This window comes from Chionomys nivalis, chromosome 18, assembly GCF_950005125.1.
Source record: "Chionomys nivalis chromosome 18, mChiNiv1.1, whole genome shotgun sequence".
NCBI classification, from domain to species: domain Eukaryota; kingdom Metazoa; phylum Chordata; class Mammalia; order Rodentia; family Cricetidae; genus Chionomys; species Chionomys nivalis.
Genome location: NC_080103.1, coordinates 21,388,918 through 21,415,705, shown reverse-complemented (window position 1 = coordinate 21,415,705; position 26,788 = coordinate 21,388,918). Strand labels below are relative to the sequence as shown.

The 26,788-nt window shown below is 50.1% G+C and overlaps 1 protein-coding gene across 1 annotated transcript; it reads left to right on the top strand.

Annotated features, from left to right (window-relative positions):
- The first annotated feature begins 5,531 nt into the window (after positions 1-5,531).
- On the top strand, positions 5,532-15,631 carry LOC130890093 (chymosin-like). The gene is made up of 9 exons (XM_057794044.1): positions 5,532-5,593; positions 7,475-7,625; positions 8,475-8,592; positions 8,971-9,089; positions 11,042-11,241; positions 12,647-12,760; positions 13,514-13,658; positions 14,169-14,267; positions 15,500-15,631. The coding sequence occupies exons 1-9, from the start codon at positions 5,532-5,534 to the stop codon at positions 15,629-15,631; spliced, it is 1,140 nt and encodes a 379-aa protein (XP_057650027.1).
- Positions 15,632-26,788: the final 11,157 nt, after the last annotated feature.

Below are 26,788 nucleotides of genomic sequence, written 5' to 3'. Positions count from 1 at the left end.
TCCACAGCATTTTACTTAAACCATAACAGATACCCCAAGTTTAACACTGGTCTGTGCACACACACACACACATGTGAACCCCATATGAATGTACACACACGCATACACACACTAAGAAGTACCAGGATAGTAAAGAAAGAACATGGCATGTGCCTTCCTCCTCCTTGATGTTTGAGCTCATGTAGCCCAGGCTGGCCTCAAGCTCGCCATGTACCCCAGGTTGTCCTTAAATTCACTGTATGGCCAAGGATGACCTTGAACTTCTAATCCTTTTGTCTCTACCTCCCAAGTGCTGGGATTACAGGTGTGTGATAACACATCTGGATTTCTTCTTTTCTTTAATGTTTTAGACTTTACCCCAAATAGACCCATCCAATATTTTATTTCTCATGGCAGCCCCCTCCAATCTGTGAGCTGCCCCATGGAGCCAATTAATTCAGTTCTGGTGAAGACTGTGAGAGAGGCTGTTTCTAATCCCCACAGTGCAACAAGCCTTAGGTTCAAAGCACTTACGCTGGATGCCAGCTAGGAAGTTGAGAGGGAAACAAGCATTGTTATAAATTAATGCTGCTGCTGGTTAATATTTGATATTTTTAACACATATTCATCTCAGGAAAAAGCCCTCCTTAGTTAGCATAGCTGAGTGGTGAGCAGTGTGTCTACTGGTGTGGACTTCCTGAGCCTCTTAGGTAAGGATCTCCAGAAGACAATAGGTACAGTAAGGTTAGATTCTCTGGTGTGCGATGGCCCAGCCATATCTGCCAAGCTGTAAGCACTTGTGGCTGGGCCTGTCCTCCACAGCCTCCCCCGCCCCATCCCTTCCTCTCTTGGAGAGCCAGCCCCCTAGTTGATTTCATCATGTCTTGGGGGCCCAAAGGCATTTCTTTAGTCTAGGTTTTATTGAGGGCCTGTCACTGGGTTGTTGGGGTAGGGATTTGCTCTACCTATCTTATTTTGTCTGTGTAATAGAAAAGTTAATGCTTATTCTTGTTTCAAAGGTGCATGCTTGCCCCCAAATCCACATCTCTAGTGTTTCTTGGAAGGTGGCAAACCCTGGAATCTCTGTTTTGGGCTGTCTTCATGGTGTACTCCCTCAGTCAAGTTCACGACATGAATTCTGCCAACCCATGAGTGTGAGGGGGAGGGGTCTTACCTCTTCTAGGATTTTCTCACATTTTTTTTTCTCCAATATTTTGAAGCTGTCATTAGTAAGATCCTTTGCCTCCTTGGTTAAATTTATTCATAGCTTTTTTTTTCTTTATTTTTTTTCTTTTTTTTTTTAAAGCTATTGTGAAAGGGATCTTTTTTTTCTTGAGTTCTTTCTGGGCAAGTTCACTGTTAGTACAGAGAAAAGTTACTGTGTTCTTGTGTTTTTATGCGCAGGTGTATGTGTGTTCATATGAGCGTAGGTGCATACATATGTTTGGATGTGATGCACATGTATGGACATGCATGAGGAGGCCTGAGGCCCACCTTGGGTCTTACCTCTTAGGAGCCATCCGCCTTGTTTTCCGAGACAGGATCTCTCATTGACCTGAAACTCAATGAGTAGGCGTGGCTGCTGGGCAAAGGAGCTTCAGGGGTTCACCTTTCTCCATTTCCCCAGTGCTGAGATTACAGGCACGAGCCACTGTGCTTCCGTGCCCAGCTTTTTATGTGAGTGTAACTTACTTACATAAGTAAGTCCAACATACTTGCATGCAAACACTTTATTGACTGAGCTTTTCCCTGGTCCCTGAGTTTTGTAGGTTGACTTCATGTCCTGATACTAAGACTTGGGGTACTCTATTACACAGGAGTGCTCCCCACTCAGCGCTCCCACCTTGTCAGTGTTCCATGGCTGTGAAGAGACACCATAACCAAGGCAGCTGTTACGAGAGAAAGCCTTTAACTGGGGGCCTACAGTTTCAGAGGTGAAGGCCTTTATCACAGCAGGGAGGGAGCACAGAATGGCAGGGATGATGTGGATATGGTTGAGATCTGTATCTTGTATCCTGATCTTCAGGCAGAGAGAAAGGAGAGGGAAACCCAGCTTTTGAAAATCTCAAAGCCTGCCTTCCTCCAACAAGGTCACCCCTCCTAATCCTTTTAATCCATTTTGAATAGTGCCTCTCCCTGACTATAAACGTATGGCAGGTATTCTTAAAACCACCACAGCACACTTGTTTCTCTGGTGCTTTTTAGAGCGGAGGTTCTCAGTTCTCTGAATTTGACAGGACCGGCTAGGTTTGTCAGAGTAACCTTTGTTATGTCGAGGTATGTTCTAATAGTCTGAGTCTCTTCAGGACTTTCATCATGAAGAGATGTTGGTCTTTGTCCAAGCCCTTTCCTGTATGTTGTAATAAGGAGCGGCGGGGCTGCGTCCCCGGCACCCAGCCGCCCACATGGCTATCTTATGCCCTGAAATAATTACACGGAAACTGTATTCTTTTAATCACTGCCTGGCCCATTAGCTCCAGCCTCTTATTGGCTAGCTCTTACATATTGATTTAACCCATTTCTAATATTCTGTGTAGCACCATGAGCTGGCTTACCAGGGAGGATCTTAACCTGCGTCTGTCTGGAGTGGGAGAATCATGGCGACTCCTCACTCGGCTTCTTTCTCCCAGCATCCTGTCTGTTTACTCCACCCACCTAAGGGCTGGCCCATAAATGGGCCTAGGCAGTTTCTTTATTATTTAACCAATGACCTTCCTCCATCACCTGTATCTGTTGAGATGTGTGATTTCTGTCCTTAAGCCTATTCATGTGCTGTGCTGTGTTCATTACATATGTTGAACCAATCTTGCATCCCTGGAATGAAACCAACTTGATCATGGTGTATGATCTTCTCTGTGTGTTCTTTATTCAGTCTGCAAGTGTTTTGTTGAGAATTTTTGTTTCTACGGTATTAGGGATGTTAGTGCTTGATACCACATGACCATATCAATATCATTGCTCTTCCTTTAGAAGAAGAGACTGAGGCATGGAGGGGTAAGGAAATTTGCCCATAGTCATAGCCCCATGTAGCTGACCCTGGATTCAAGGCCACAATGGCCACACATGATTTTTCCTGCCACCTTGCAGTGTGTGTGTGTATATGTGTGTGTGTGTGTGTGTGTGTAGGGGCAGGGGGAGTATTCCTTTGAATTTCCTCTATTAGACCCACTTGGGCTCACTCTGTCTCTAGTGCAGACTCATAGAAGACGTTTAAGAAACTACTGACCTCAGCTGGCTTTGTTCGTGTGGGAATCTGAGTGGAGAACAAAGCCTCGTGCTGAAGAAGGGGTGCCCTCGGGTCCCGAGTTGTTTCAGCCGCTTTTGTGAGTCCCCAGACGCGAGTCGTCTAGACCGAGGTGATAGGCCTTTGTGCCGTGCCAGGTCGAGAGTGCTCGCCTCTTATCATGGTCTGTCTTAAAAGCTTTTTCTCGATTGTGGCTTGCACCTGCAGATAACCTCTCGCAGCAGCGCAGCCGTGTTTGGTGGGGTGGTGTTCCAGTGCACACTCGAACGCTCTCAGAGGGCTGCCAACTATGCGAACGAATAAAAGGCAAATAGCACTAAGTGATCTTTGATTCTCGGTTTTGCGGTCGCCTTCCGGTGGGAGAGATGGTTGCACCTAACACCGGTAGTCACTGTCCTTGAGAGGTTGTACTGGGTCAGGCTGGGCCGTTGGCAGCATGGAGCCACAGTCAGCCCTTCCCCCACACCTTCCTGAAGGTGCTCCCTCAGAGGGTCTTAGTGCTGAATATCGCAGGTTGGGCCCACTGCACATAGTGTGGCTGTCTCAAGGGGCGCCTGGAGGCTGAGAAGAAAGACTTGGAAGCAGTGTTAGTGTTCAGGACACTTCAGACCTACAGGCCTCTCTGAGTTTCTGTCTCCTCATCCGCAGTGTGCCATGCAGACATTACCAGCTATTTTCTGTTGCTTCTCAGGGCAGTGGCAAGGCCTCTTAGCACTCACCTGCTTACTCGGATATTCCCTTAGCACCTCTTGTATGCTCAGTGATGGAGGATAGAGGAGATACAGCCTAGAGGCAGGGCCTGGTCCGTCAGAGTGGCACCCTGAGGGAAGGAAACAAGAAACAGGCTTCACCGTTTAGTACTGATTTTGTCCCTTCCTTCTCTGGCCTTTGGGGTGAAAGGTGACGGGTGGCAGCTGCATGTGCTCGGGGCCACCTCCCAGGAGCATGAGAAGCAGCAGTGTCCTAGGCTTCTGGGGACACCTCCGGTGGTTTTGTGAAGAGGTGTGCATGGAGGATGCCCTTGCCACAGTAGGAATCAGACCTGACTTCTGTCCTTACTTCTGTTCAAATACTCTGGTCTCCTTTGCCTGGCCTCACAAGCCAACAGGGTGACATTTCAGACGGCGCCTCTTCCAGAAGGGCTGGTGTATCCAGATCCACCACCCTGGCCATTCAGCTCTTGCAGCCTGCCCTCTCTCACTTTCCACCCTTGCCAGCCTTCCTTTCCATGAAGATGTCTATCCTGTTCATAGCAGGCAGCCCTTGGTCTCTTCTATGTCATTGCCCTGAACCCCTTGCCTTCCAATTTGCCTGCCTTATCCTGGCTTCATCACGGTTACTCAGTTCATAGGCCTGGGACATAGTTTTCTCCACCAATATTATGGAGATAGACTTTAGCTTCCTTCCTGTCTTAAATCTCTCTCGTGTCAGAAGGCGTGACTATCTGGCTTCTGTGGCCTGGACTCCAATAGGATGCTCAACATTCCCACCCGTGTGCGTCCCCACTCACCCCCGAGTGGGCCTCCTACACGCGGTCTCATCATACTGCGCCCCTTAAACTGCCGCTGCCTTATTCCCCTGTCTCTTTGTGTGGGGCCTGCATCTGCCTTCCCATCTGCGCTCCCCAGTTATCCCAACTGTTCCAGTGACCAGGCATTTGTCCCTTGCTTTCTCAGCATCCCTTTCATATGAACACTGTGTCTCCAGGGATGAACGAGCCTTCTCTTTTAGACGTTGCTCTCTGCAGGAACGTGGAGTATGGTTGTTCTGGACTCTAACATTGAGCTTCATCCACAGAGGTGGCAGATTATACAAGCATTCTTGGTCTCAGATGCCACCTTGAGACTAGATCAAGCCCCTTCTGGAAAACTGGTCTCAGTGAGATGGACATGGGAGCATCTCGGACATCTAGTGAAGTCTGTCTACAGATGGGGCGAAGGAGGGAGGCGTGTGGCTTGGCTGCTCACAGAGCAGAAGGCAGAACATGAAACAGGTTCCTGGTAGCAGCCCCACCTGTGTTAGCTCAGAAATCCTGTCTAGAGGGGAATTTGGTGTAGAGGGGCCTGTGTTGACTTTTCCCGGCTTGGAGGCCTGTGTACCCTTCAACTTTGAAGTCTTTATAGTGGTAGAGTTTGCAGCTCTTATCAATGTGGGTCTTGGGTAGTCTGGGTGCTATCTCACTATGTTTGTGGAGTAGCCTGAAGATGGGGGTGCCTCTGAAATCTGGGCATCCAGCCAGAAGGAGCCCCATTCTATAAAGACTGCAAGGATGGGCACTGGCTAGATCGGCGGTGGCCTGCTCTCCAGAATGAGGTGCTTTGTGTTGCTCTTGGCTGTCCTTGCCATCTCTCAGAGTCATGCGCTCACCAGGTGAATGTTGGATGCTGGGGGGCGGGGGAGGGCATCTCATGAACCCTCCACGGACAGGTGGATGGCTGCTCTTCCATCCCTTGGTTCCCTTGGGGAGATTCTACAGGGCCTGCTGTCACTTCTGTCTTTGCATGTTGCATATGATTCTGAGGACAGAAAGCCTGGGGTTAGGAAGGCATGGTTTCTAGACCCAAACTGCCTGGCACTTGGCCCTCAGTCCTCTCACCCATTGGACAGTCTGTGCCTTTGCTTCTTCAGCTGCCATGACATTAGGGTCATCGTAGTGCCAATCTTTTAGGGCTGTTATGAGACTGCATGAGTTAATATTTGTAAAAATGCTTCAAATAGTACTGGACGTATGGTAGGAGCTATATATGCATTCATTAAAATAGATTTCTTGGTGTATGCGCTCCTGTAGAGAGGTCTGTAGGTTCTTCTCCAAAAGTAACTAGGACATCACCTATACTGCCATAGACTGGGGGACTTGCCTTTTATAGATGAGACCACTGTTCAGGGAGAGACCCTGAACTGCCCAACACCATGCGACCAGCCTGGTTGGGCTTGCACCCTTGCTGCTCCCACCCCCAACCCAGATGCTCGTGTGTTCTGTCAAGGCCTGATCTCACAGACGATGGACTGGATTCCTGAGAAGAGGTTGAGTGTCTTGGTAAAGTGAGGGCTCTCCGGGAGGGGGCGTGTACTGAAGTTTTCCCAGGTCCAAGGTTTGCTGGCTGATGTTGCTGGCTGCTATACGAGAGACAGAGCTGGAACTGAGGGTCCTGGGGTGGATTCCAGGCAGGGCTGGCCTCTGGCTCTGCATGAGGTAGACGCTGCATTCTCTCTGTAACTCCCTGGAAGAAGAGGGTCTGAAGCCACTACGTGGCACTTACGCTTCAGTAATCTCGAGTTGTCTTCTCAACCAGCTCTAGGAGCACGACAAGGTCGTTACAAGTTTTAGGGACTGTGGGACGCACACAGTTCTACTTCAATCTACAGGGGAGAAAAACGGTCATATGGTCAAATACAGAATAAAAAAGTGTTGGAAAGGCAGAATTAGCCCTATTGTATAAGAAGAAACTGAAGATAAAGGCACTCGGACTCTCCAATGTGAAGATCAGAGAGTTTTGACAGCACCCCCCCCCTCCCACGCTGCAGTGAATTACAGAGGACTTGGGGAGTCTCCTGGCTCAGGGACTTGGCAGTTTTCAGGTTTCCAAGGAATATGGCAGAACCGGGTCCAGAATGGTTCCTTCTGCGGTTTTCTCTCTTCTTCTTTTCTCCCCCCTTTTTTCCAGTTGACTTGCCTCCATGACCCCAAACCTTAATTGGGCAAAGAGGTCCTGTTTGAGGTCCTGCTCTTGCTAAGGGGTTTCCAGTCACTTTAGAGAAAACACTACCAGAGAGAAAAGAAAAGGGGATGGCAATGAGTGGCACCAATGCCACACAGGTGCCACTGTGTAGGAGACATAGAGAGCTCCTTCCGTGTCCTTTCCACTGTGTGTCCTCTGTGCCTTGGCACACAGTAAGTTGACAGAGAGCATTTGGTGACCGGGTAAGTGATGGCATACCTAGCGTCTTTCAAACCGTTACTAACAAGACTCAAGACTTAATGTGTCATTCAGCCAATACAGCGAGTCTCTACCATACTGGAAAAGAAAAGAAGAGAGAGGGACCAGGGCAGTGTATTTAATGAAGCTAGACAGTGACCTCTAAATCAACATAGAATCTATGATTTTACTTTGAGTTATGTTTTTAATAGTTGGAAATATCCTTGGCCTGCGGAACTCTGGCCAGAGGCTGGATTGGGAACAACAGTGTGGGGATGGTTTGTGCAGCCCAGTCTTCCTTACTCTGTGTTCACCCCCCACCCCACCTCCTCAGGATCCCTCTGCACAAAGGGAAGTCTCTGAGGAACACCCTGAAGGAGCGTGGGCTTCTGGAGGACTTCCTGAGGACGCACCAGTCTGAGTTCACTGAGAAGGGCTTTGGCACCGGCATTGTGGCCAGTGAGCCTCTGACCAACTACCTGGATGTGAGTGTTTCTGCAGGCCTTCTTTAGGGATAGATTCTCATGTTCCTAGGTTCCTGCCTTGCCAGAGCATCCCCTCTGTCAGGAATCGTGGAGCCTGTGGGTCATGGAGGCCACCTCCCTCCCTGCCATCTGTAGCTCTACCATGGACAAAGTCAGCTCTTCTGTTCTTCAGGGCTCCAAAAGCCTTGCTGGGATGGGTCTAAGTTCCAATGAACTGCTTCCCTGGAGCAGGGGGAACTATGTTCTGGTGTGTGGTCATCAGATCTGGTGACAGCAGGGCAGGATGTCACCACAGCTGCTGAGGCACGGATTGCATTTTTCTCCTCTCCCCACCTAGGGGAGAGGACCGTTGAGCCCTGTCCCTTTCTGGAGTCCCCTCCCCTGTCACTCTTGACAGCAAACAGCCAGTGCTTTTATGTCTGTGCTTTCACTTCTATATCTAGGTCACAGTACTTCCCCAGCCTCCAGGGTGCTGGCGGGAGGCAGGTGGGGCAGGAGCTTGGCTGGGCTCCTGGGACTCTGCCCTCAGCAGATGCCCACTTCTGTGGCTGGCTTCTTGGCAGGATGATCTGCTCTCTTTCCCAGGCAGGACTTTACTGCTGGTCTGTAGTGCGCTTCTGAGCTGAAGCCAGCACTGCTGTCAGGCTTGGGGTGGGACCGCAGAGGGACTGAAGAAAAGCCCTCCCTGTGGAGCGGGCACAGCCTTTTCTTTTCTCCCACTTGATGACCCCCTTCCCAGGTCTCTGAGTAGAAAACACAGGACCCACGAGAGTCTGTGTCTGGCTTCAACTCCTCCCTAGAGTCCCCAGCCCCTGACTGCACCTCTGACCAAGAGCTGTCTGTCCTTAGAGTGAGTACTTCGGAACGATCTACATCGGGACACCACCCCAGGAGTTCACGGTGGTGTTTGACACAGGCTCCTCGGAACTTTGGGTACCCTCTGTCTACTGTAACAGCAGAGTCTGCCGTGAGTGACCTCCCATCCTGCCTACCTCTCTTGTCTCTTCTTTTCCGGCCTCCCAGATGAGGAAACGGAGGTCTAGAGAAGACCTTGGCTAAAGTTACTCAGATAACAGAAAATGGGCATAGGAACCACACACCTAGTTTTCTTCTCTTTTGTGTTTGAAATTACACAGGTGGAGGGGGTGGGTGGACTGGGCTTTCTTGACTAAACTATGGGACCATGCTGCCGAGAGACCAGACTGCTTGCTTTCCACAGAGAGAATGGCTGATCCATAGTTCTGTTCTTACAAGGTCTGGTGAGGGTTTCCACCCTGCTTGGGAATGTTGGGGCAAGCTGACACCATGGATCCACTAATCTGGGTCTTTGTTGTGTTTGTTGCAGAAAAACACCACCGCTTTGACCCCTCCAAGTCTTTCACCTTCCAGAACCTGAGCAAGCCCCTGTTTGTCCAGTACGGCACTGGGAGAGTGCAGGGTTTCCTGGGGTACGACACTGTCACAGTAAGTGAGGTGGCAATGGCCTGGGCTCGCCCCACCTTTCCCTGCAGTTATCTCTTCCCTGAGATACCCTGATTCCAGTGGGTTGTGCATTTGGTGGGACTGAGGATCCCTTGGGTCCTGTCCACTGGATGACTCAATGGGTGTGGAGGTCCCACTGATAGCCTTTTGTATAATGTTCCCTTCCTTCCTCCATTGCTTATTGTTTCTGTTCTCAGAGCTCCACTTGAGTGCCTCCCCCAGTTCCTGGTGTTCATTTCCCCATCCTGGCCCGTTTTGGCCTGTGTCACTCAGTTTACTCCGTGAATCCTCTGTCTATGGTCATGCCTCCTCTAGCTCCCTTCCCCGTGGCCTGTTCGATCCCAGGCCTTGGCTTCACGTCAGAATGTCACTCTCTCAACATCCTATAAAATCACACACTGCCTATGACCTCACCATGATTTGTTTTCCTTCTGAGGGCTCATTGTCCCCTGTGCCATATCACTGCTTTTAAAAATTCATAGCTGGTCTTTTTTGTTGGATGAAATGTTGCCCAGGGCAAGGGCATTTTTTTTTTTTTTTTTTTTTTTTTGTGCATTGCTACATCCTCAAAGCCTTATACTTGGCACATCGGAGACCCTTAATAGTAATTTGTTGGCTGAAGCAAAGAAAACTGAGCTATTCCTTAGCACCTATCCATTGTTCACTGATCCGCACCACAAACTCTTGCTCTAGGGAAGACAGTGGTGGGCAGGAGGAGAGTGGACTTGCTCATCTCATGCTTTCTAGGAAGAGGCACTCTGGTGGCCTTGTGAGAGCGTGGCCTGCACACAAAAGGCAAGGCCGATGGCTCTGAACACTGCTGAGCAGGGGCAGAAGAAAACAAAACTGGAGCATGTGGAAGAGAGGGCTTGGGAACCAGAGGACAGAGGTTTGGTGGACATGACGGCCGGTTGCAGGCTGGAACCCAAGTGATATCCTTCCAGAAGCCAGGCCTAAGGTGACCTGTGGTCAGCACTGCAGAAGAGAGAGTGTGCAAGAATCCTGGGATGGGGAGGAGCTGGAGAAGCTGAGGAAGGGGACAGAGACCAACATGGGGGGGCGAAGTGAGCTGAGGGGCACAAGATAAGTTGTGAGAACTGGGGCTGGAGGGATAACTCCATTTGGCCTTTACTGAGAAGCGTGAGGCAGTTGTAGTCTGTGTGGTAGGCTCGATTCAGATTTTGAAAGCCAAATTGACTGCTCAGTGTGGAAGTCAATTGATTTTATGGGACAGAGCAGAGGCAAGAGACCTGCTTCAGCCCTTTGTGTGGCTCAGAGCAGACTGGTGGAAACATCTGCCCTCTGGGGAAATGGGCAAATCAAGACCCACCTTCTTTATCCTGGTACCAATAACTGTTCAATGCACAGACACTCAGGGACTCAGTGGGTGTTCAGTTATTTAGCTTTGGCACCGACTTGAGAGTCAGGCGTTATTATTCCATTTATCGGATAAGGGACTGAGGCCTGAAAGGAACTTGTTCAAGCTCAGTCAGCAGGCGACAGAATGGGGACCCACACAGCACCTGTGAGTGGTGATGCCTCCGCAGACAGTGTCTGAGAGGGCCACGAAGGCACAGGTGCATCTGCTTCTGCAGGCAGCATTGAGACAACCACCATCCCACTTCCTTTGGGCTTGTCCCCAACGTGAAACCCTTGTCTGCATTAAACACTGTCTCCTCTTCCCCTTTTTCTCCTCCTCAGACCAGTCATTCAAAACCAAGCAGAAAGTGTAGAGGGCCCAGCCCACCGCAACTTCTTAAGTTGAAAACAACCCCAAATTATCCATAAAAGGGAAGGAAGGCCAGCGAGGGCTGGATGCTGACCCTGACCTGTGGTCCCAGGCTGGCTGCTCCATCCCTGAACTTTCCTGTCTCTGGCTGCAGAAGCTCCCAGATGGAAGTCATCATGCTATGTTTTTTTCTTCTTTTTCGCAGGTCTCTGACATTACAGTTACCCACCAGACTGTGGGCCTGAGTACCCAGGAGCCAGGTGACATCTTCGTCTTCTCTCCATTCGATGGCATCCTGGGGCTGTCCTACCCTTCTCTCGCCTCCAAGTATTCAGTGCCCATATTTGACAACATGATGAATAGGCACCTGGTCGCCGAAGACCTGTTCTCTGTCTACATGAACAGGTAGGAGCTGTGCTTAGCAAGGGTCTGACTGTCTACCTGGTAAAGACTGGATCTCTCTCTCTCTCTCTCTCTCTCTCTCTCTCTCTCTCTCTGAGGTGAATGTCTGCCCCTCAGAGGCATACCTGTCAAGGTAGCCACCAGCATCCAAACGATCTCCATTCTGGTTTCCAGGCACCTCTACTATCTGTCCAAAGCCCCCACTGAAATCATTTACATACTGGGGCAAAGATGACTTTCATATGCTGGGCCCAGGTTCAATCTCTGGCCCTGCAAATGACAGCAACACAAAATCTGTTCACATCTCTAGACGAGCGCTTTTAACATGTTCTTCCAAAGACACAGGATCTCGGCAATCGTGTGTCATCGTCTTTGAGATCCTACAGAGTCTTAGCTTCTCCTTCCACCAGGGAGAGAGAAAGAGGGATGCTTATTCAGGAACTGGTGTCCAAGCCAGGCCCAGAGCCCAGGGCACTTGCTACAGGACTTTCTACTTTACCTTCCTGCTCTTATGATGACCTAGCTCAGCTCAGTGGGGTAGGTGGCTGCACAAGGAGAAAGAGACCACCCCCAGGAGAAGAGTTGACAGTTGAGGAGAGGGGACCCCAGGCAAAAAATAAGGTGGTACCTTTCATTCATGCATGCATTTAGATATTCATTCATTCGTTCATTCATTTATTCATCAACTCCATATATTTTTACCAGGCCTTCTGTATGCAGAGGTCAGATCAGGACACACACATACACATCAGCAAAACAAGACAAGCTGGAAGATAGATTTTAGCAAGGGGAATAGTCTGTACACAGTAATTTTTGCGCTATAATCAAGTAATTGCGAATAGGGGTTTATTGGTACCTTAAAATACATATGTCCATTCTGACATGGGTCTGTATGCTTCGTGTATGTGTGTGAACATGCACACAGGACAAGGCAGGAAGACTTCACCCAACCTGAGTGGGAGTTACCCAGGTGAGGGCCAGAAAGCCAGCAGGTTTTAGGCAGCAGGTACTATGTTCTAGAGGTAGGAAGGGCTCGAGTTCTAGGAGGTGGAGCAGGGTGGGTAGATGAGGGAGTGTGTGAGTTTGCACCATTGAGCACGTAGCAGTACCCCAGAGGGAGCAGAAGGGATCTCACTCTGGGAGATGGTTTTAGTCCAAAGTCTAGGGCCTTGTTGGAGATTCCTTTTCTCTGTGCCTTGGATGGAGGCTCATGGGGGTGCTGGGAAGACCAGGGATGCTGGTCAGAACCTGTTGGTCCCCTCCCGTGGCAGTGCTGAATCAGGGCTGTGGATCACAGGAGCAGGGAACTGCAGCTGTTGGGGTGGGTGGGAGGGAGGGATTGGGTTTCCATCCATCTGCCTCGAGCACTCCTCATCAATGGGGTGTCTGTTGCCTTTCTTGGTTCCAGGAATGACCAGGGGAGCATGCTCACGCTGGGGGCCATTGATCAGTCCTACTTCGTAGGCTCGCTGCACTGGGTGCCTGTGACCGTGCAGGGATATTGGCAGTTCTCAGTGGACAGGTGGGTGAGCAGAACTTTGCCTGGGCCCCTGCAGGAGGCTGACTCTTGATGCGTGGGTACGGGGGCTCAGGAGTAAAAGCACAGGGCTGAGAAGAACTGCACCCAGCAGCTCTGAGATTATTGATTGGTTCTGAGAGCCACCTGTGAGGCCAGCATTTGCAATGGTTGTGTTGCATATCCAACCCTGCATTGGTCACATGACTGCCTACTGTCTGGGAGGCACCGTGTTGAGTTTGTAGATCTACAATGACTGTCTCATTGGTTCCCACTGAGCCTGTAGGAGGTGGGTGCCAGTATTGTCTTCAGAGTGTAGGTTATAGACCTTTGGTCTGACCCTTTGGGCATCCTTAAGTTGATTAAGGGGTTGCTCATGTACCCATTTGGTTCATGAGGAGCCCAAGCATACAAATGTTGGGGAGACTCATCTGAGACATATATCAAGTAAATGGCAGAGAAAACTTGAAACCGGATCCTCAGGCAACTAGTGAATCCTCATTCCACTCAGGGAAAGGCATGCAAATGGATTGTTTTGTTGTTATTTGGACCCTTGCAACTGTTTTCAATTTAGCCACCAATTGAGGGGAATTTTCTCTGAATTTGGAAAGTTTTGGGGGTTCCAAGAGAGGCAAAAAAGGGGGCAAAGGGGCCTGGACCTCCTTCCTTCCCCGAGGATCCTGGCAGGGGTGGGAAGGACCCGGGGGAGAGGGCAGGATACAGGTTGGTACTGTGTAGCTGCTATGTTTACTCTTCCAGGATCACCATCAATGACGAAGTGGTGGCTTGTCAAGGTGGCTGCCCTGCCATTCTGGACACAGGCACTGCCCTGCTGGCGGGCCCTGGTGGAGACATCCTCAATATCCAGTGGGCCATTGGGGCTGTGCAGGGCCAGTATGGTCTGGTAAGGTCAGGCCCTTTCCTTACCTCTAGAGAACCCCCTGCCCACCTGAATCAAGAGCCCCTTTCTGCCCAAGAAATGATGAAGAGGATTGTTGGTTGAGCCCGGTTTTCAAAAGTGGGCAACTGCCCTTTCTAGCTTTGGTCTGTGCTTGCAATGGGAGTGCCAGTGGTTGGTATGCGGAGAGACTATGCCTATGTGATCTTTGTAGTACTCTCTTGTTTCAGTATCCTCACCCCTGCCGGCAGCCACCCCTCCCCTTTTCCCTGAGGCCCTTGTGCACTCTGGTTGACCTAGAAGGAAGATATGGGGGCAAGCCTCTTTTTGTCCCATGCTGGGCTCTGTCCCTGTGTTGCTGAAAGCTGATCCCTCCTGTGTGGCCATGTTTTGAGACCCAGATTCATCTGGAGGGTGTCCCTGCTTCCCTCTGAGGAGAGCCACATGGTATGGATGAAGAAGCTCTGTGCCATCAGCGCCTCTCTTGATAAATGCCATTTCTCGCCCTTCTCTCAGTTTAAAGTCAACTGCTGGAGTTTGGGGATGATGCCCACAATTGTCTTTGAGATCCATGGCAGGAAGTTTCCACTGCCACCCTTGGCCTATATCAACCAGGTATGAGTTTCAGGAGAGCGATGCTCTGGGTCCACCTAGTATCCCTTCCCTTGGGACTTTGGCAAGTCAGTGGAGTCAGTGAGGACAAATGACATGGACCAGGCAAAGCATGCAAGGGCCATAATATTCATCATTGAGCCTATTTGTGTGGCCTCTATAGCTTCTTGCTGAAAGAAATAGGAAACAGAAAGGGCACCAAGGGCTTGGAGGAGGGATATAGATTAGACCCAAACCATCCACAGAGACCCCCATCCACTGTTCAAACTTCCAAGCCCTGGCAGCACAAAATTCTATCCAGGGTTTCCATAGCTCATTTTGGCTGTCGTGGACACTGCTGGCTTCAACATGGCCTGGTCCTGAGTACCCTAAACTAATGATGATTAAGGGCAATGAATGTTCATTGTGATGGTAAGGGGTTAGATGTGGGGTGCAGTACATGGGGTCAGGACCTCACCGAATAACCTCAGATTAAGTACATTTAATTTTTTTTAAAGATTTTTTTGCTTTTAATCCCAGCACTTGGGAGGCAGAGGCAAAAGGAGCTCTGTGAGTTTGAGGCCAGCTCCAGGACAGTCAGAACTACATAAAGAAACCCTGCCTCAAAAAATAAAACAAAAATTTATTTTTTTCTTTTCTTATATGTGTCAGAGTATTTTGCCTGCATGTTTGTATGTGCAGTATGTGAGAACCTAGTGTTCATAGGGATCAGGATAGGATATCAGATCCCTTGGAACTGGAGTTACCGATGGTTATGAGCCACCATGTGGGTGCTAGAAACTGAAGCTTGGTCCTCTGGAAAATATAAGTTTTTTGTTTGTTTGTTTGTTTTAACTCCTGAGCCCTCTCTCCAGTCCATTATTTCTATTTTTAGTTATTTTTAATGTGTGGTGTGTGTGTGGAGAGGTGCGCGGGTTATGTGCTTGTGAATGCAGTCCCTGTTGAGGCCAGAAGAGGGCATAAGATCCCCTGGAGCTGGACTTAAACACAGTTTTGAGCCACCCAATGTAGATGCTGGGAACTCTGGACCTCTGCAAGAAGCAGGTGCTGCTACTGCTGAGACATCTCTTCAACCCCTACTTTCTTTATCTGTTGAGTATGACGAATCCCATTCTCCTTGCTTATCCGGGAAGGTGATTTCAAGGATGAAATGGGACAACTGAAAGTAGTTGAGTGATGGGGTAGAAGACCTCTTGTCTTTGAGTCCAGCTTCATCTCAGTGTTGCCTTTTCCAGGAACCGGGCACCTGCACCAGTGGCTTCAAGTTTGGTTCCCAGATGTGGATCTTGGGGGACGTTTTTATCCGGGAGTTCTACAGTGTTTTCGACAGGGCCAACAATCGTATTGGGTTGGCCAAGGCTATCTGATTATACAACTACACCAGATTGTGTTTTACACACACACACACACACACACACACACACCCCTAATAAACACTGCATTTCTTCAAAGACTGTTTTCTCTTGTTTTCAATGGCATGGGAGCTCTGCACTAATATGGGGTTGGGCTTTGTCTGCCATGTACTGTGTGGGCAGAGCTGTGACCAAAAGAGCCGGGAAGGGATAGGGCTATGGTTGTCTGGTAGGAACTTTCACCAAGTTCACCAAGGGCTATTTCAAGCTGAGGTGAAGGAGACTAGGCATGTGTTGTCCACCTGTCTTCCCACTCTAGAGCTTTCTAGAGGAGGCATCTGAGGATTAGAGGCAAAGGCAAGGGTGTGGTGTTGGGGCTGCCAAGAGAACACTCAGGCCCTGGAGAGGACGCCTCCAGGTTAACAACGAGTAGGGCTTCATTGCTGTTGCAGACAAGGATGGGAAATGCAGAAGCTCTCCGAATGGTCCAGGGTCCAGTTCTGCTGCTGATCTGTGGTGGCTGGGACCTGGACAGTGTCCTGTTCTTTCTTAGGGCACACGCTGACCATCAGTGCTCAGGACATCTCATGCTGGTGTGCTTTGGGGCTGGCAGTTGAGGTCAGGTGCCAGCTGTTGAGTTCCCAGGGAGGACTGTGGGGCCAATGGAAGGCCCTCACCCTCAGCCATGCACAGTTTTCCTGAAAGATCCATAACACGGTGAGAACAGAGGTTGAGGAAGATTTGCTGGCTTTCCTGCTGTGTGTCAGTGGGCCCTCAGTCACCTTGGGGGACAGGCAGACAAGCTCCTAGAAAGGATCCCCAGAGCTTGGAGTCTGCATGGACTCCCTAGAAAATGCTCTTCTGGAGACTGCATGTGTCTGCTTCTATTCCCTTCTCTGTCTTTGTCTCTCTGTCTCTGTCTCTCTGTCTCTGTCTCTCTGTCTCTCTGTCTCCTCTCTCTATCCCTCTCCCTCTCCCCCCCTCCTCCTACCTCCTCTCTCTCTGTGCAGGAGAGCACGTGGAAGTCAAAGGGCAGCCTTGAGCTTCATCCTCAGGAACACTGTCCACTCTTTTGAGACAAGATTTCTCATTGGCCTGGAGCTAGCTCACCGATTAGGTTAGACTGGCTGATCAAGGAGCCCCAGGGGTTCTCCAGTGCTGGGGGTACATGTGTGTACCATTATGCCCAGCGTCTTTCCATGGCTTCTGGGCCCAAGCTCAGCTATTCATGCTCACGAAACAAGTACTTTATTGACTGAGCCATCTCCTCAGGGCAGGTACTGCCTCCTCTTGACTGGCGTTTCCCCAGGAAAATGTAAGAATTCAGACTTCTGTCATGTCAACAAGAGTCAGTCTTTTGTGGCCATAGTTATGTGGCACAGTGGTAGTGAAAGGCTAGACCTGCTCTCACTGGTGGAGCCAACCCCCTCTTTCTTGAAAGGGCCTCAAAATGGGGCAGGCCCCTTGCTACCTATTCCCATTCCACTTGGTCTGGACGACGGGCGGATGGAGGAGGACGGGCAAGACAGGCAGAGTCTCAGGCTGGAAGCTCCTGACTCGGTAGTGATACTTCAGAGGAGACTGAAGAGGGATGGGAATGTTCTTGACTGTCCCAGTGGGGGTGATGGTGGAATTATATTACTGACCATCTGGAGGTATCCCTTGGGGTCTTTCTCAGAAGTGACCTCAGAAGTGACCAAACACAAAAATATGAGGGACCAGGGCAGTGGAGACACCACCAACCACGCGTGTTACCTGGGAGGGTCTGTAGAGGGGCAGGCCTGGCCTCCAACAGGGAAGAGGCAGAACTTGGTAATGGGGATGAGGAGTTGGAGAAATGGCTCCAGCTACCTCCCTGGGGAGCAGAGAGTCTGGGGTGACTTGGGGCAGAGGCCTTGAGAAACTATAACGGATCTCAGGACAGGAGTGGTACCCTCAGTGGTTAGGCTCCTGGTCTCTGAGCCTCAGGGGACCTGGAAAGGAAGGCCATCGCTGGGAAGGATTAAGAACTGGCTTTGCCAAGCCTCACTTTTCATACACAGGACCAATAACGTCTGTTTGGGAAGAGTGAGACAGAATTAGGTCAGTTCATTATTTCCAGTCTTTGTATAGATTTTTTTTTTTGAAAAAGAAGGAAAAGAGTTATTGGATTAGCTTACAAAAATCCTGTTATGCGTTTCAGAGGTTTACATTTAACAATTGTATTTTAAATACTCAAACCTCATTTGGAGACCGTGGAGAAAGTCTAAATGAGGTGATGGTCATAAACTCAAGGCTTGGATCCAACAGACTCATCCCACAGTGCCCACCTGGCCCTGGCGGTGTCCCTCGTCAGGAGCTGGTGAGGACACAGTAAGCCTGGCAGAGCGTCTTCATCCTGGGGTTCTCTGGGTGTGGCCTGCACAGTGAGCTGTGGCCTTGGTCCTGCTGTTAACCCAGGCCAGTGTTCTGCCTGCGATGCTCTCCACACTAACAGCCTTCCGGGCACATTTCTGTCATCTACCAGATCTTGCATCTACAGCCTGTCTTCAGAATGTTCCTGAACGGGCTGGTGTTTAGTCCCGACAGCACCGAGAGGACAGTGGGGGAAGGATGGGTTAACTGCCTTTAGAGAATTACTATATACAACGGGGTCCTCTGGGTGCTGGGGCTTTCTTTGCCAGGGATGAGTGAAGGGGCCACCAGCACATCTATGTTGTTGGCAAGGGTGGAGGATGCTCTTCAGGACTGGGCTGGCACACAAACACTTCCCACTGTCCATGTCTGGTGGCGGACCAGTCTGCAGAGAGAACAGCGGGGGGGGCCCCTGGTGGCTGTTGTGTACAGCCTCACCCAGCACCCAGGAGCGGGGCTTTGGGTCACCTTCTACTCCTCTTGTCTGCTCTGCCCTTCTCTTCTCTCAGCTTCAGCTCTCCTCATGCTTCAGATCAACTTAAATATCATCTGCTCTAGAATGGTACCCCATCCTTTTGCTTCCTGGGCTGTCACTCAGCAGTGCCATTTAAAGCAGCATTTCTGAGTCATAGCTATACATATGTCTCTGACTGAGATGCTTCAGGACGGTGGGGCGTCTGTCTGTCCTCTGAATCCTCAGCTGTGTGGTGAGGCTGAGTTCCCAGCACAACACAGAGGCTCAGCTTGTGCCTGCAGGCATCTGTGCCTTGGTGGTTTGTATACCTCTGACAGAATGGCGTGAATAGTGAGTGGGAGAAACATGAGAGAAAGGACACAAACACAGACACACACAGAGACACATAGAGACACACACACACAGATACACACATACAGACACACACAGAGACACAAACAGACACACACAGACACAGGCACAACAGAGACACACACACAGAGACACACACACCAACATAGACACACACAGACATAGAAACACACACTGACATAGACACACACAGACACACACACAGACACAGAGACACACACAGACATAGACACACACAGACATAGACACACAGACAGATAGACAGACACACACGCACATACACGCTTATGCATAGGCACATGTTTGCACACACACTGCCCTGAGGTGATAGGCAACAACCTCAGGCCTCCTGTCCATTTCCAGCCTTCTGCCTCCCCAGCACTCACCTCCTTGCAGTTCTTGTCCTAATAAGAGGAAGCATTAGCCCTGGGAGCTGCTTGGAAAGGAAGTCTTTGAAATGGAAATGTTATGACAAAATGATGGATTGTTTTCTGGAGCTGTGTGGTTTGTTTCTTCCTAGTGGCAGAAGGGAGACCAGAACAGACAGGAATAGCAGCGGCTGCCCCATGGCAGAGTCCAGAACGGTGTCCTGCAGAGGCCCCCAGACCGAAAGCAGGAAGTAGGGAAAGGTGAGGGCAGCTGAGAGACAGAGCCTGGCTCCTGTCAGGTGGCTCTGGTCACCCCTGGGGACGCAGCTTGCAGCAACTGTGGGGAGGTGGCAGTACCGATGCCAAGAGGGACATCTGGGCTGTCCATCTGCCTGGGTCACACCCAGCATCACACAGCCTGTCTCTGTCTTCTGCTGTCCTCTAGTCTTCCTGTGTTTCTCGCCTTCTCTGTCTGTCACAGGATGCTGCTCATCCTTCATGCCAGCTTAAATGTCATCTCCTCTGAGAAGGTGCCTGTTATACCTAAGTCTCTTTTCCCAAACCGCAGGAGTGATTGATGGCTGAGTCCTAACCCCAAATTGTCACTTGTTTTTAACCATTTTTAGCTTGTGACACACTGCTCTAGGCGCTGTGTCCATTGGTGAGCACACAGAAAGACCCTCCCACGTGGTAAAGCATGTGTTCTGCAGGAATGCAAACCGTGGGGATAATAGATGAATCCATGAAGGCCTAGGAGCAAAGCTCTGTCTAGCATTTGCCTGGAATGTGCAAGGTCCTGGGTTCAATTCCTAGCACTGCAAACTAGACAAAGCAAACACCTCGACACAAGCAAAAGGAAAGTGCGTGTGGGTATCACTGCCGCAGGGTTGGGTGGAGACTTTGAACAAGATTAAGAATATTGAACTTTAAGGTGAGGCCAGAAGGGTAGGCTCAATGAGGAGGCAACAGACAAAGATGTGAAAGAAGGTTAGCAATGCACTAGCAGGAGAGAGAAGTTACCGATGGGTAAACAGGAACGTGCTATTTTTTGCTTATATTGCTTGGCTTTCTAATGAAATATGAGTCATTTCTAACTTTTTATAGCATTTAGTATTGGCATAGACGTTTTGTAGATGAATGTTGAGGGAATAAATAAACCCAGCCTTCAACGCTCCCGCCCAGGAGTCAGCGCTAGTCCTAGAGCGCCCTCTAGTGACCAGATCTCAAATGCCAGCCTAGAGCACCTTGTTTATACCTGGGGCATTCTTGCCCACCTCAGAAAACTTTGGGAGCAGCGGTCAAGCAGGCAAAAGACTTGACTGCTTACCTCATGCAGTGGCAGTTTCTTCAGAGCTACCACAGGAAAGAAGGTCCCTGTCCAGCTCTGTATGTCTCTGGTTAACCTTTCTGTTTTTGTTCTATGGAGTCCTCCCTTTCTGATCTTTCTGGACTGCTGTACTATTGATTGAGCAATAAGCTGAGCTGTTCAGGTGAGACTGTGTTACTGTGTGTGTCTTAAGGGATTCAGGGGCAGCACTAATCTTCCAGGTCAATCGGGGAGCCTGCCCCACCCCTCCACAGTAGTTACAGCACTAGCATCCCACCCAAGGAACCGTCTGCAGATTTGGGCCAGGAGCTAGGGCTGAGCCTTAATGAGTTGGGCAGAGCTGTTTCTCTTTTTTTTGTCAGTAGAGTTGCATTTTTTGTTTGAGGACTATCGTGGTCTTGGCTTTCTCCTCTGGTATGGCAGTCTGGTGTGTCTCCTCTGACTATGGTTGTATCCCATAGCCAAGCTTGACATTTCATCGCTGGTCTCCAAGTTCAGGCCCTGATAGTTGAGAACCTCCTTCTTTCCCAGGGCTCTATTTAGCATTCAGACTAGAATACCTGTGCTCTTAGATCTTTATTTTTAAGGCCCATGAGAGGGGACAAGGAGTCTCTGCAGATAAGCCTGTATGTGTCTGGCAGTGTCCTGGGCCAGCCACACCCCCGGCAGCTTTGAACTGGTGTTTGGGAAGATCCCGAAAATCAGGTCTTCTCTGGAGCCCCCAACCCCAGTTACAGTCTCCATACCAGCTCCCTGGGGCCCAAGTCTGGATGCATGTTTCCTATGCATTAGGACAATAAACAAAAAATAGAGAATCCCAAATGCTTTTCTGACCCCGCAGGACTCCTGGAAGTCCCAGGCACAGCCAACAGAGAGATGATGGGTTAGGAATCTGAACTGTTCAGAGATGGTCTTTAGCTGAAGAATCAGAGAAACTGGCCCTAAGACTCCACATGGACATGTCCATCACCGAACCAGCCTGACTGTGATCTGGACCAGCCTTTGAGGGTTTATTTGGATCTCAGAGGGACAAAAAGAGCTTTGGCAGTCTGCAAGGCAATCCCTGCAAAGTCCAGTGGGTGTCTGTACATATGTCTCCGGGGCCTCTTTCTGCCAACTCCAGCATTCTAGAAGAGGTGCTTGCCTGGAGAGGCGTCCTTACAAGAGATCCTACCTCCTTATCATGCCTGTCAGCCTATACAAGCAGTCATCTCTTTATGGTTGGAATCCCAGTCTGCCTGGGCTCAGGGACAGAGGCCTCTAGGTAGGACATTTGGCAACCAGAGGTTCCTGAACTAGGAAGGTGAAAAGACATAGCTGGCTGGCCTGAGGTATGGGGGTTGTATATCCTGGGCTTTCTTGAAGTACCTTTCTGCCTCATCTGATCCTTCCTGGGTGTGCCTAACACCAGGTGCTAAAGCCACAATGGTGCATGAAGCACATTCTTCATCCACACAGCAATAAGGAGTGTGTAAGCCAGTTTTCTGTCACAAGGATAAACCACCCTAGAAAACTGACTTACAAGGAGAAAGGGATTATTTGGGGTGTCATGGGCTTCTGTCTCTGGTTGGTGAATTGTGGTGTTCTGCAGCTTATCATGGCAGGGAGTTTGTGCCAGAACAAACTGGTTTCATGTCATAGAAACCAGGAAACAAAGTCAGAGTGACATTGAAGAGTTAGGGCCCCCACATCCCCTTCATGGACACACCCTATGGCTTAGCTCCCTCTTACTGGGCACCTTCTAAAGGTCCCACCAGCTCCCATTAGTGCCTCAGACAGAGGAGCCTCAATCACAGGCCCTTGGGGGTCACCCCAAATCTCAGCTTCAGCAGGTGCAGGTAGTGCGAGCTACGGGTGAGGTTTATGGGGAGGACCACATTCTGGGCTTACATCTTTAATATTCCGTCCCAATGTCCTCCCAGTTGGTTGCAGTGTCCTAGAAAAGCTGGTAATTCTGAAATCAGATTCCATCTGCCAGATGGTTATTTATGCCAACGAGCAGCACAGAAATCTCCATCCCGTTCTGTGTCCTAGTTGCTGCCCCAGACGCTGTGGTTTCCATCCAGTGTTGGCTTCAGAGCCTGGCTGTGTGACGGGGGTGCGAATGGCAAGAAGGGGAGCAGCTGTGGCCTGGGCTCTGAGGACTCCAGACATGTGCGCTCTCTTCTCCAGAAACCCGGTTCACCTCGTGGTTAGAGGGGGGCCCTGTCTGCTGTTCCAGAGGAACACCTGGACTTCTCTAGCCACTGTGCAGGCTGCAAAGGCCCCCGCATGATAGGATGTGATCTTTGTCATCTCATCAGGGATAGCCGGAGGGGCTAAGAGCTGGGATAGGATGGGGGCAGATGGGAAAGGGGGAGGCTATGGGCTGACTTCTAGCCCTCGAATTCATATGCTATGCTCTAACTCCCAGTGTAACTGGGTTTGGAGATGAGGCCTTTAAGGTTAAATGGGGTCATGACGATGGGCCTTCTTTATCTGAGAGGAGGAGGGAGAGACGTTAGACGTATGTGTGCACAGAGAAGGGCCGTCACAGCTGAAAGTCAGGAAGAGGGAGCTTCTCAGAACCAACCTTGTCAATACTTTGCTCTTGGATTTCTAGGCCCCAGACCTGGTGTCTGAGCCCCCCATTCCATGGTATTCTGTTATGGTGGCCTGAGCAGCCTCAGTCCTGGATGCTGCAGGTGACTCTATCCAGGAGGCTAGAGGATGCTCAAGCTGTCTGGAGGGTAAGGTGAGGGGTTGCCCCCAAGGATGTATCCTGGAAGGCTTCAGCAGCTCGGACTCTGTCTATAGGCTGTCTGATAGGCAGCTATCGTGTGGAACTGAGGAGTCCCTTTCCAGTCCTCTAGGCCACAGTGTGTGTGTGTGTGTGTGTGTGTGTGTGTAGTCATGCCATGACTACTTTTCTGGATGAAAGAAGACTTGACCTTCTAGGTGGAAAGCATTCTGGAATTCACCTCTTGGACATCAGAGACTGGACCCACAGGAAGGTCAGCTTCTTGTGGGAACACTTGGCTAGTGACTGCTGACACCACGCATAGTCCCTGGAGCATTCTTGCTTTATCATAAATGCACGGACTCATACTCTTTCACCAGGACACAGGCCTTTGTCGTCACATCTCATGGCTCTGACCTCCTGCCTCTTGTCAAGCACCACTGTGATCACATGGAAGCCGCCGAGATGCTCCAGGCTAACCTCCCCATCTCCAGATGCTCAGATTAGTCACATCTGCAGTGGGCCTTTGGCTATGTAAGATCATATATGTAGTGCTCTGAGGGATCAGAATGTGGGTGTCTTTGGGGGAGCTTACTCAGTCTGGAAGCCCTTTGTCATGAAGTTCATGTCTAGGGTCCCTTCTTGAGATCCAAATGGTCCCAGGGGAGGTTCATATGGAGATAGAGGTTCCCCACCTACCTGCCTGTGACCTCCTCCTTGGGTGGGATGACAGAGATTTTTTACAGAGCCGTCTCTGGGAAGGACCCTTCTCTGTGGCCACCGCAGGAAAATTCATTAGAATTCTACTCCTGTCTCCAGCATCAATCTGTCCCAAAGTATACAGGGTGGGCTGCTCATGCAAGTCCGGAGTGCAGGGCCTGAAACTCACACCTCGACTACCTTATTCCTCTTTCTTCTACAAAGAGAAGGGGAAGAATTGGCATTTAGAGTGAAAGACATGGACCAGACTCCATCATAAACAAGCAGGGAAGGAAGGAACTGCTTCAAAGCCCTGGAAGCTAAGAGTTCCCTTTATGTCCCACGACTGTCACCTGCGTCCAGTGTGAGGCTGGTTTCCATGTGGGCAGAAATTCCAGATGGGAGTACTTCTTGACACTAGCTTCACACACACACACACACACACACACACACACACACGGAAATATTCTGGGCTCACTGTAGATAGGTATCATGTGGGATTTCTTTTGGTTACAGGTGGTATTGTTTAGCTGTAGAAATAACCTTTAAAGTTCAGATAAATCTGAGTATGTTAGAATGAGTTCAACGCATTGGGCTGTGTGACCTTGTCCTTCCTGGGCCTCCATCACCATGCCGATAAAATTGAATCCACAAGAATTGTGGCAATGGTATCCCTAAAGTGACAACGAGGCAGTGGATGTGGAAGTGTTGTGTACAGGAGGGTCAACCTCGGAGGAGAGTGGCTATCTGTGAAGGAACACAAACAGGCCAGAAGCTCTCAATTCCTGGGAAGTTGGCGACCAGGACAGCCTGCACCTTGGTGGTGGAAACCTGGATGGGGCACCCAGGGACCACTTCAGTGTGGTAGGCAGTATTTTCACACAGTGGGGTGCCCAGTTCTTTCTGTTTTAGTCTTCTCTTGGAGGACCCAACACTACATAGGCAAAGGAGGGAAGCCTGTTGGACACCTTACCCCATGAGTAAGGCACAAAGGCACCACTACAGCCTTCCTGAATGGCCTCTGGCAAGCCCTCCGTAATCTCTGCCTTAGTGTGGGCTGGCTTCAGCGACAGGCTGGTAACCATTAGGAAAGGCAGCTCAACAGGTCATCACCTTTGAAGTTGGGTTGTGGGGGCCTCTTACTTCCGTCTTTTCTTGCTGAGGAGGCAAGAAGAGTGTTGTGAGCTGCCATGTGGCAGGGCCGTTGTGGCAAGGCCGCTGAGACTGCCCTCCAGCCCACAGCTAAGGAACTTGCTCTTTCAGTCTGTGAGCCTGGAAGTCCTCCAAGCCAGGCAAGCCTAGCGGTGATATCAGCACAGGACAACTGCCTGGGGACGCGGGTAGTATTTGTGAGATGGAACTGTGCTCACAACTGCCGGGTCATTCCCCTAGCCTCTCACGTGTTAATTTTGATGCTGCGGTTCAGAGCCTGGTCTCTTGCCACATCTGTGTATCCCAGCCTGAGATCTTCCAGCCTTTTTGTGTGTGCTGGGGTTACAGGCCTGTGCCGCCAGCCACACCTGGCACCAGGGGTCCCTTTCTGAGAGGGTAAGATAGGAACCAGGACATTGAGGAACTAAGATGGACTCAAACAGTTGAACGAAAACAGTTTTGTCTTCGCAAATCACTGGTGGGAGCCGTTTTTAGAAACCATCCAGTCTCCTGGAGGACAGCGGAGGACAGAGGCCCCTCCCTCTGGCAGACATTCCCAGCATCACTCAGGCATTGCGTTCCCTTTCCTTCCTCCCAGCCCCTCATCTGTCTCCTCTTCGCTCCCTCCCAAAGCCTGAGAGGCACCAGGCATTCTTATCCTCAGTACCTCAAGAGGTGACCTTTTTTGAGGTCAGCAGGGTGGGGCCTGATTCAATGTGACTGATGATCTACAAAGGGGGAAATTTGAAGGCAGAGAGACAGAGAGAGGGAAGACAATGTGAAGACACAGAGGGAGAAGACAGCTGTCTACAGGCCCAGGAACCAACTCTGTTGGTACCTCAACCTTGGTCTTGGTGCCTCAGGACTGTTAGACAAGAGCTTTTATGAAGCCCCTAAACTGTGGCCTTGCCAAAATAGCCTTAGCAGGCTGATATCGACATCTCCCACAAGATGCAGACCGCACATCTAGCCCCAGAAAAGCACAAGTCCTTCAGGATAGCGGAGGAGGCTCTTTCTCTGTTCTCTCTCATTTTCTCTTTGAGCAAATACTGGCTTCTGGTAAAGTGCTCTTGGCAGGGCCCTCTCAGTGGTGGACAGCAATGACGTCAGGGAAGGCTGCCAGGAGACACACGTGATTCTCTGAGCTCTTTAGAGACTGCTACATCAACACGAAAGCGGGGCACGTCCTCCAGCTCTCTGAGCAGCAGGGATGTTGTGAGGACTCCATGGATAACAATGTCTGTGCGATGGATACCTCAGATCCACAGCATTGAGGATTGCTACAGCTATGCCTGTGCTAGGACACTATCTGAGAATGACATTGAGGGTCACAGGGGAGTGGGAGGTAGGCACTCCTTCAGGGAAAATCTGGAACTGTCTTAAGGGGCTCGAAGATGGGAGGCCGATAGCCATGCTCCAACCTGTTGCTGGGACTGTCCTGCTCTGAGTTCAGGTTCATGGTTACCAAGTGACAGGAGGGAGCATGCTTATGTTTTTTTTTTACCTTTTCCTGAGAGCTCATATGAAAGGAAAACAAAACAAAACAAAACCTAAAGGACCACTTGCTAGTGCCTGTACTGTGAAAGGACCTTTATGTTTGATTTATTTTTCATCAGTTTCTATTATCATAATAGAATATCTAATCATAATATAAAGTAAAAATACTTACTTGGTCTCAGAGTTATGG